Source organism: Arachis duranensis, chromosome 3 (genome assembly GCF_000817695.3).
Source record: "Arachis duranensis cultivar V14167 chromosome 3, aradu.V14167.gnm2.J7QH, whole genome shotgun sequence".
Taxonomy (NCBI): domain Eukaryota; kingdom Viridiplantae; phylum Streptophyta; class Magnoliopsida; order Fabales; family Fabaceae; genus Arachis; species Arachis duranensis.
Window position 1 is genome coordinate 42578926 of NC_029774.3, and position 11122 is coordinate 42590047.

Consider the following 11122-nt stretch of genomic DNA (forward strand, 5'->3'; position numbering starts at 1 on the left):
GCAACAGTAACAACACCACCACCACTAACAAGGTCTCCTTGATTCGCTCAGTGGATTCTCTCCCTGAATCAACTTCCACCAATGCCCCTACTGCCAAAGGTGCCGTCCTTTTTTTTATATTTTAAATATTTATTTATTTATTTTGGATTTATTCTCCTAGAATCAGATCGTATAATCGTATATAGCTCTTAGTGGTAGATGATTTATACTTTGTAGAACTTATAAGTTTTTGAATTAAATTAAGTTAAATTAAGCTGTTCTTGTCTTGAATAGAAGCAAGTAATCTAAATACATAGTAATTGAGTTAAGTATGGTCTTACTGTATCTACTGGGATCTTTATTTTCTGCTTTAGATTTTATTCATGTGATCGAGGATTGTTTTATATGTGCTTGCATGTGTCTCTATCTACGTAGTGTGCTTGGGTTTATGGAAATGTTTGCATTGACGGGTGATGTTCCTATTGATTGATTGGACTTGCTCATGATCGATTTTCATGATTTTTTTTTTCCAGTTAGTTGATAATGTTTTGTAAAACATTTCTTTTTTGTTATCACGCAACTTTGTTTGTATAACAGTGCTGTTTCCTATACTGATAATGCAGCTTATTGTAAAATGTTTCTGATTTCTTTCATTCAGAAAAGAATAATTAGTTGACAGTGTTTCTTGTATTCTATTTGCTTTAATGTTGCACAGGAATCACGGCAATGCCAAGGGCACAGTCAAGCCACCCTTTGGACCCTTTATCTGCTGCCGAAATCTCTGTGGCTGTGGCAACTGTGAGGGCTGCTGGAGCCACTCCCGAGGTTATTAACCGAATTAGTTTGTTTGAATTGTTTGTGGAAGAGGATATCTTAGTGTTGTTTTGGCATTATTGGGAAATTAAATTCCTCTCTGTGCATCTTGAAGTAGTGATTATGATTGCCGATGAACCCCTACTATCTCCAAAAAATTGAATTTCTTTCTTACAGGTTAGGGACAGTATGCGCTTCATTGAAGCAGTTTTGAGGGAACCGGATAAACACATTGTTGCACTGGCAGATGCTTATTTCTTTCCACCTTTCCAGCCATCATTACTTCCTAGAACCAAAGGAGGCCCTGTGATTCCTACCAAACTCCCTCCAAGATGTGCTAGACTTGTTGTTTACAATAGGAAATCAAATGAAACGAGTATATGGATCGTTGAATTATCACAAGTACATGCTGTAACTCGAGGTGGTCATCATCGAGGAAAAGTCATTTCTTCACATGTTATTCCTGATGTTCAGCCTCCAATGGTATGTAGGCCTTAAAAATAAATTGCTCCCTTTGTATCATTTGAGTTGCACTTGTGAATTTTGGCCAAGGTACTTTGCGAAACATGCACAGGAAATACTTTATGAATGAAAGAATTCCCTTTAGTGAGATGTCATGCTTTTATCATGCTTCATCTTCTGTAGCTTTATTGAATAGCAGATCATAATAGAGGACCTTTTACCATCATATGATGGTAGTGCCTGCTACCATTTTAATATATTTTTTAAAAAAATGTTTAATAAAAAATATTATTTTTATTAGTCTTTTAAAATTTTGGTGGGTATATTAGTCAGGAGAAGAATACGGTGCAAATCATCTCGATCATAGTTTCCATTACATGCATATATCTGCACTTTAATTGTCTATGTAAGTTTGTTAAGTTGTTACCATTCTAAATGCTACAGTTTAAAATTTCATGATATTTTAACTCTCTCTTTTCAGGATGCTGTGGAATATGCAGAATGTGAGGCTGTTGTTAAAGATTATCCTCCATTTATAGAAGCTATGAAGAAAAGGGGTATTGAAGACATGGAGCTTGTAATGGTTGATCCCTGGTAATTTTACTTGCATGTCTATTGTTTGTAGAACTCCTTTTTGGAGAAATTGCAATTGTTTATCTTTGAAGTTTCTCTGTCTTATTTTTATTTTTGAAAATACTGTTGAAACTTTGTTCTACATAATTCTGTTGCAGGTGCACTGGTTATCACAGTGAAGTTGATGCTCCCAGCAGAAGACTTGCCAAACCACTTATATTTTGTCGATCCGAGAGTGACTGCCCTATGGAAAATGGCTATGCTCGCCCAGTTGAGGGAATTCATGTTCTAGTTGATCTGCGAAATATGGTGGTGATAGAGTTTGAAGACCGCAAACTTGTTCCTCTGCCACCTGTTGATCCCTTGAGGAACTATACTCCTGGTGAAACACGAGGTGGCTCTGATAGAAGTGATGTCAAGCCCTTGCAAATTAGTCAACCTGAAGGTCCAAGCTTTCGTGTCAATGGACAATATGTAGAGTGGCAGAAGGTAGATATTGAATTGCATTATTTTATTTACCTTGAGAATATCAATAGGGTTTTATTATCTCAAACATTAATTACAAAAGGTACAACTAAGTACATAACTAGTCTCTTGTTCTTTTCCCATTAACAGTGGAATTTCCGTGTTGGATTCACACCCAAAGAGGGTTTGGTTATATATTCTGTTGCTTATGTTGATGGTAGTCGAGGGCGAAGGCCTGTAGCACATAGGCTGAGCTTTGTAGAGATGGTTGTACCCTATGGAGATCCGAACGATCCACACTACAGAAAAAATGCTTTTGATGCTGGGGAAGATGGCTTGGGGAAAAATGCACATTCTCTCAAGAAGGTTTCAGATCACATATTTGTTCTTATTATTTGACGTCTTGCACTTTCCCATTGTATTCCCATTTTTCTGAAGTCTTAAGTTTGTTGTTTCAGGGTTGTGATTGTTTGGGCTACATCAAATACTTTGATGCTCACTTCACAAATTTCACTGGTGGAGTGGAGACAATTGAAAACTGTATATGTTTGCATGAAGAGGATCATGGAATTCTTTGGAAGCATCAAGACTGGAGAACTGGCTTAGCAGAAGTTCGAAGGTCTAGAAGGCTTTCAGTATCGTTTATATGCACAGTGGCCAACTATGAGTATGCATTTTTTTGGCATTTTTATCAGGCGAGTAGAATATCACATAGTTTGATTTGCCTTTTTTCTTGTTGCACAAATTCACTAATATCAAGTGATCACTCTTTAAATATTGTTGAAAGTGATGGTTTTTGTTGCTTCAGGATGGAAAGATTGAAGCCGAAGTTAAGCTTACTGGAATTCTCAGCTTAGGAGCACTGATGCCTGGAGAGCTTCGAAAATATGGAACCATGATTGCTCCAGGTCTATATGCTCCGGTCCATCAACACTTCTTTGTTGCTCGCATGGACATGGCTGTTGATTCTAAACCTGGTGAAGCTTTGAATCAGGTAATTTCAATAGAATTACTAATTTTACCTATCTTGGGATGTGGTTAACAATGTTGAAACTCTTATACGTAATCTGCATTGGCCAGCCCGAGTCTAAAGGTGCCAAATTTACCACTTTGTAGCATAAAATTTCATTTCCAAGTTCACATTGTTACTCTGTCAATTTGTTTGATAGGTAGTGGAGGTCAACATGAAAGTTGAGGAAGTTGGTGACCATAATGTTCATAATAATGCATTTTTTGCTGAAGAAACGTTGCTCAAATCTGAGCTGGAAGCAATGCGTGATTGTGAGCCTTTGACTGCTCGACATTGGATTGTAAGCCTTCACACTTTCACTGCCAACTCCTTACTAGTAATGCTAATTTTTTAATGCTTTATCAAATTACCGTTTCGTATCAAATTGCCATGGTTATCTGCAAACTTGCCACTGGAAATTTCAATAATCTTAAAAATATTTACCATGGCTCTATCTTGTTATGAGCTTTGCTTATAACACAAGACTTGGACTTTATTATTGCATTAAGCATGGTTCTAACTGTTTTACCTTTTTTGATATTCATTCAGGTAAGGAACACAAGAACAGGCAATAGAACTGGACAGTTGACAGGATTCAAGCTGGTACCCGGCACAAACTGCTTACCATTAGGAGGTCCTGAGGCCATGTTTTTAAGAAGAGCTGCCTTCTTGAAGCATAATCTTTGGGTAACAACATACTCACGCGACGAAATGTTTCCTGGAGGAGAATTTCCGAACCAAAATCCGCGCATCGGCGAAGGGCTTGGTTAAAAATAAGATAGTTTGTCAAGCTATCTAATTTCACGTTTTGTCTTTGATCATCAGGTATGTGTTTGGAGTCACACATGTTCCTCGTTTAGAAGATTGGCCTGTTATGCCAGTAGAGCGCATTGGTTTTATGCTCATGGTAATTATCTTTGTCAATTCGGCATAGTTATTGTTTATCTGGGGACAATGCTTGATATAGAAAGAGTTTTCCATCATATAAATATTGTTAATGTTATCTATACTTCTATTCTATACTATATATAATGAGAATATGAAAAGGGTTGATGTACAACTTTCTTTTCTAAAATAAAATACCTTTCATTATATATAACTTTTTAATGTTTTTTGTTATTTCAACCTAAGACCTCTTAGTAAAGTTATATAAACAACTTGTTATCTCAACTGACTCGGTTTGATTATTTTTTACATATATTTATTGAATAAAAGAGTAAATCATCTATATCTGTACTTCTATATCTCTACTATATAATATGGGAATATGAAAGGGGTTGGTGCACAATTTTCTTTCTTAAAACACCATTCATTATATATAATTTATAATTTTTTTGGTCAACCTAAGACTTGTTAGCTAAGTTATAAACAACTTGTTATCTCAACTAATTCCATTTTTTATTACATTTACATATATTTATTGAATAAAAGAGTGAATCAGTAGGCTCCTTGGTGTTTATTAATACACTTATGTATTTAATGTCCTTTTGTGTTTTGTGTGCAGCCTCATGGATTCTTCAATTGTTCACCAGCAGTGGATGTGCCTCCAAGTCCCTGTGAATTGGATGCTAAAGATAATGACATCAAGGATAGTAGTGGTGCTACCAAGCCAATTCAGAGTGGCTTAGCTTCAAAGTTGTGATGAAAGTTATGCCTCTTTGTGCTGCTGAAAATAGAGAAACACAAGGTGTTGTATTTTTGCCATATACTGAAACCTTGAAACTTCAGGTTGAGCAGATTATATATATTTGAACTTAGAACAGTATTAAAAGCTATGTGGGTTGAAAATGAAAGTAGATATTTGAAGTTCTATTTTGGTTGAAAAAACAAATGATACCTTTGAATCTAAAATAAATTTCATGTTTTTAAGGCTGTATAGATAAGATGCTCAAATCTATGCCTCTGCAGCTCTGCAGATATTCGAACCTGGAAAAATTGGGAAATTTGATTAGGATTCCAAAATTTAGCGTTCTAATTCCTCTTTTTTTTTTTTGGACTGGCGTTCAAATTTCTAAACTTCTAATTATTTTGTGTTAGAGTTCTTTTGTATTTTTATAATTGTTTTTTTTTTTTTCAAATTTTTTATAGTTGATTAGATGTGTCTTTTATTTTTTATTTTTTGGTCTTGGGTTGTTTAGATGTGTTGAATTAAAATAATTAAATGGGTTTAATGTTTGAGTCTTTGAGGATTTTTTGGGCTTGGGTCTTTGAGGTTCTTAACTTCTATAATTATCTAGACCTTAGGAAAAATATGTAAGCCCCAAAACCCGAACCCCACCTCCCAAAAAAATAATTGGACCAAAAACATAGAGACCAAACAGAAATGAAAGGTTTTAAGCTTTCAATTTGAACGGGTATCCCGCCCAAAACCAAATATTGAAAAGGTATCAAAGTCAAAAGATAAAAAATATAGGAAGTTAACCAAGTTGAGTTGGTCTATGATTAGTTCACTAATCTGCTTAAACAAGTGTCGGGAGTTTGAATTCTGTTTTGTACGAAAAATCTTTAAATGGAGTTCAGTATTACAGTTGAAAAATATCGTGGACAGCACAAAAAAAATACCAAAATTATCTTACATATGTATAAATAATTATTTTAAGAAATTATTTTTTATGGACTATTAACGTAAAAGAGTTTTTATACAGATAATTAATCATGTATTGCTACATTTTAAAAAACTTTATAAATTTCATATGTTATTAATGCATTAAAATTAAATTCATTATTTCACATGTTATATTTTTGTTAATATTGTGTGAACAAAGTCATGTCCTTATTCAAATCGTTTTTCAATTGATATAATACACCTTGATATTAAATTAGATTTTATCATGTTGGATCATAAAAATATTTAATTATTAAATAACTTGAATTTCGTTGGTAATTCAAACATGAAACATGTACCCTCTATAACATTCAACTTCCATTTGACTTTGTAAAATAAGAAATCATTAAGAAGAGTTTGGTGAAACTAGATAGGCACTCTTGTCAACTCACTAAATTGTTTTATATATATTTAACTCACTAAATTGTTATTAGAATAGTTTCGTGATGAATTATGGTAATAAGAAAGCGCAATCAATGAAAGACACATTTTCTAAGGATGTCAACAGGTACCTTATCTTTTATGAGAAGACATTATTAAGACTTTCAAATTAAGAAATGCTTTATGTACTTTCAAGTTTTTGACCCCCCAAAATGATAAAAACAGAAGAAATAGAAATATTAAAGTTCTTTATCTTTCAGGGGTCTAATTTTTTATTTGGTGGATTTTTATTTAGAGGGTGGTAAGGAATTTACCAGATGATAAGGAATGGATTGGGAATTAGGGGTTTTATTACAATAGAGAAGAATTATTCAATAAAGGGTATACTCAAAGACACAATGAAAATATAAAAGATAAAGTTTTTTCTATTAGACCTTTAAGATACCTGTTCTTAGCAACTTAGATCACCGAAAATAATTTTTTACTCGACCTTCAAATAACTTGTCCTTGACAACCTAGATCAGGGGGATGAAAATTGAATCACTAAATTTTTTCCATGCAACAAGCGAAGCAAATCACTCACCTCACTTAATCACACTAAAAAAACGTGCATAAAGTACTAAAAAAATTTTATTCATCAAAAGTTATGTAAATTGTCTCAAGGTGTTTAAATAGGCCCCTAACAAACTAACTAAGAGATAAGATAACTAATTTAAATTAGATTTGATCTTATTGGATTAGATCATATTTGATTTAAATTTTAAAATCCTAAAGATATGATAACTAATTTAAATCTAAATCAGATTTAGTAAAAAAAAAAATCAGATTTGATCTTATTAGATTATATCAGATTTGATTTAAATTTAAAATCCCTAAAAATACTACTAAACAAATCAGAAGTAATTCAAATCTTCCAACAAACTCTAACAGCAAAACAAATAAAAAATAAATTACTAAAAATTCAAAAATTAATAAAAATTATGCCTCCCATCGAGTTTGAAAAGTTTTATTAGGTTTCTTGTTATCCCGCCTTACCCTAATCCCTTATGAATTATTGTCCTTTCAGCACCATTATTTTTGAGACAAACTCTCGGTTTTTTTGATGTCCAAAATTGGCACAGCATAATTTTTCTAATATTTAGATCATTGAATATGACAAAATTATCATTCCACTCCTTAGCTTTAAAATGACAAAAATGTCCTCCACGTATCAGAAGGACTGCCCTATTAAATTGAATTCTAAAACATTAAAATTACAACTCCAATAGTAAAATTAATATATTAAAAATATTTTATTTCATTATGGATAATGTTATCATCTTTGTGTGGAACTTTTATTTTTCTTATTAATACATTGTTAATTAGCTTTTTTTTAATAATATCATTAACTTAAACATAATGATTAAATAAATGTGCATTTTTCTTAGTTATGGATAATCCCCCCTTTTTATAATAATGTTATAAATACCATTTTATTATTCTATTTTTTTAAAAAAAATGTGTATTTCATTCACATAATTTTGAAACAGAGGGAGAAATTAATTCATTTGCTTCATAATGTAATAAATATCTTTATCATAATACTTTTTTACACCGAATTTTTTTAATTCTTATGTTATTCATTAGAAATTTAGAATAGAGCTTTTTTTCTTGATTTTTCACGATATTTTTTAACTTAATAGATTAAGAATTAATCTGTCACAGATCAATGACAAAAGAATTGATGGAATATATGCCCTTTTTTCCTTATTGGGAGTTTCACACTTTTGAACGAAAAAAGCCATTTTTCATTCGGTAAAAGTAGTCTTCATTCAAGATTTTCACCATGTTAAAGAGTCACAAAATGTCAAACACAATCGTTATAGAGATATTTTGCAATGATTCTAGGGACTATATGATAAATGTGTTTTCTTTTCTTTCTTTCTTTTTTTTTTAATTTCATTGCAATCTATGTCATCAAATGTCTAAAGACCTTGTTGTAGCAATTATATTATTTTAGGTCTTTGGCCTAAAGATCCATCATTCCCAATGACAATTAGAATAGTTCTTTTTGACATTGCCTTTCATTCCCATCATATATCCCTTTGTAGGGTTCCATCTACATTGCTTCTAGAAGCAAATTAAAAGGGTTTAAATTTTATTTGTATTATTTGCACATCCAAAATTATGAAATATTGATCATATATTAGCCCTTTAATAAATTAATATAAGTATGAAGAACAAAAAAGGAAAAGAACTGATTAAGGTGTTAAAATGAGAATCATATTACAATCTAAAGTTAATGAAGTGAATATTAACTAACATTGTATATAAAAATTTGTTCAAAAATTATTTCTAAAGTTAATGAAGTCAATCACCATGCGTTTTTATTAGTAGGGAGCCACTCAGATAAAGACGTCTAAAACGTCTTTTTTTAAAGATGTTTTTTAATAATTAAAATTTAATATATATAATTAATTAAACCGTATTATTTTTGTTAAAATTAGATTAGACAAATTAATTTGATCGAAAAATAGTGAATCAAATTTTGAATTAATCTAGATTAATATTATTTTTTTTATAAAAATTACTACAATATCCTTATTATAAAAAATGATTAAAATATTCTTATTATATAATATTAATTTTGAGAATCCTAAATTTTAGTCTTTTACTTCTCCGTCGTTATAAGGTTAAGATTTAAAGTTTTCAATATATATATATAATAGGAATATTTTAGTCATTTTTTATAATAAGGATATTGTAGTCATTTTTTTATAAAAAATAATATTAATTTAGTTCGATTCAAGATTTGATTCATCATTTTTTATCAAATTAATTTGTCTGACCTAATTTTGACAAACATAACACAATTTAATTAATTGTATGTGTTAAATTTTAATTACTACAATATCTTAAAAAAACGTTTTAAATCTCTTTACGAAATGACTCTGATTTATTCTATTGCATGCTGCTCCTAGGAGTGACTCGCGAGGAACGAGGTAGCTTTCTTTATCAAGAATGGTGGCTTTTCCACATTGTTTTGTGATATATAATGCTAATTTTTTCCGACAAAAGAGAATGCATATATAAATTTCTACCCAAATTTTATTTTCTTACCTTAGCTTTTTCACTATTGGCAGTGCCATCAGATTTTAACTTTGAGGCTGCAAAGTTCCAACTAAAGAAGCCTTGCTTTTTCAATTTCACCTCTGAACATCATAGAGGAATCTCTTTGAAAAGGATTTGACCACTATATCCAAGGAAAAAAAGAACAACTTTAATTAAAATCATAATAAATATTTATTATGAATTTCAAGTATAACTATATAACTATATATCAAATAATCTTGGATTTTTCTATCTAATAACACTAGTTTCTATAGTGATATTTTTTTAAAGATATTATAATTTATTACAACATTATCATGATCATTATTAATTTTTTTCTCAGTTGATTTCATTATTATTTGAAGTATGAGACAATCAAACAGACAATGTCCTTTTAGTGTTCCTTTGTAATCATACATACATTAGTCAGAAACTTAAAATTTCAATTTCAAAGACTATTTCGGCAAAAGTATTCCAATATCACTTTTGTCGGCTATGCACTTTTAGTTGACCAAGAAACCTCTTGTATTACATATTCAACTTCAACTCTTTCTTTTGGTGTAAACTATATATTATATACAGCGGCGGATCCACGGGGACCTAAGGTGGCCATGGTCCCCCAAATTTTTTTAAAAAAAATAGTAAATAGTAATAATTAATAATATTAAATTTTTTTATATATATAATATTGAAAAAAATATAAGTTACAAAATTTTATAAATTAAAATAATTAAAAACTGCACTATGTATTAGATATTTGAATTATTGTTGCTCTTGTTAACAAATAGCCCATTCTAATAATTAATAAAAATGGTTCTATTATACTAGCCCAAGCCCATACTATTAATTAAAGTAACCCTAGTACATTTTTCAAATATTTATTTCAAACTATCATAGGCATAGCGTCACTTTTCTCTCTCTTTTAGTGATTCCCAAACTTTTGGTCTTCTACTCTTCTCATTTTAATTTTCTTTCCATACCAAAACAAGACATATGAAGAAAAACCATTGAAGAGAAGTGAACAACAAAATATTAACCATTGAATACACAACAAAGATTCAAAGAGGTATATTTCAATTTTTTTTAAGTTAATACAATGTCAAGTATTATTTATATTATTTATTTAAAATAATTAATTTATTTATTTTTATAATGGACAGTGTTCAAAGATTGAAGTGAGGACAAAACTCAATAGAATTATTTTTTTGTGAGACTTGGAACAAAAAATAATCAGGTAAATCAATAACTTTATTTTTGGTTATTATATATTTGTGTTTCTAAAATTATTTGTTATTACTCAATAGGTTTAATATTTTTTTTAAGAAAATAATATATATGCAATTATTTTTGTTTTTTTTGTTAGATAGTTCAAGTTAAGTTAAAAATGTCAAAGATGAAAACAATTCACTCATTTTTCAAGAGAAAAGAGAGAATATATGATGAACAAAATTCAGCTTCAGATTCTTTGAGTAATGTTCAAAATATTATTGAACAACCTGTGACACAACTTGTTGAGCAAGATATTCAACCCCTGCTTCCAAAATAGCAAGGACTGAAATAGATCAAGTTAATATTGATACATTGATGCGTGATCCCGGAAAGCGTCCACAAATTTGGAATTATCCTATCAATCAACAAGATGAAATCCGTAGAGCATACATAAAGTTTGGACCATATCAATTTATTATGGATGAGTACCCTCTTTCTGGTCTAGAAAGTCATCCTCGTCGTTTCAAAGCTCATTG

The 11122-nt window shown here is 30.5% G+C and overlaps 1 protein-coding gene and 1 long non-coding RNA gene across 2 annotated transcripts in view; both read left to right on the plus strand.

Moving 5' to 3' along the window:
• LOC107478926 (amine oxidase [copper-containing] zeta, peroxisomal) overlaps positions 1-4065 on the plus strand; it is a gene marked incomplete at its 3' end in the record, with an annotated part of 4800 nt that extends 735 nt beyond the window's left edge. Inside the window, 10 exon segments of the mRNA XM_016099079.3 lie at positions 1-99; positions 695-804; positions 970-1275; positions 1736-1848; positions 1986-2316; positions 2443-2658; positions 2751-2987; positions 3101-3286; positions 3462-3602; positions 3851-4065. Coding sequence (XP_015954565.2) covers positions 1-99; positions 695-804; positions 970-1275; positions 1736-1848; positions 1986-2316; positions 2443-2658; positions 2751-2987; positions 3101-3286; positions 3462-3602; positions 3851-4065 — 1954 coding nt within the window.
• Positions 4066-4070: 5 nt separating this feature from the next.
• Positions 4071-5177, plus strand: LOC127745706 (uncharacterized). The gene is made up of 2 exons (XR_008007086.1): positions 4071-4208; positions 4806-5177. It is a non-coding gene; the product is annotated as an uncharacterized LOC127745706 (long non-coding RNA).
• Positions 5178-11122: the final 5945 nt, after the last annotated feature.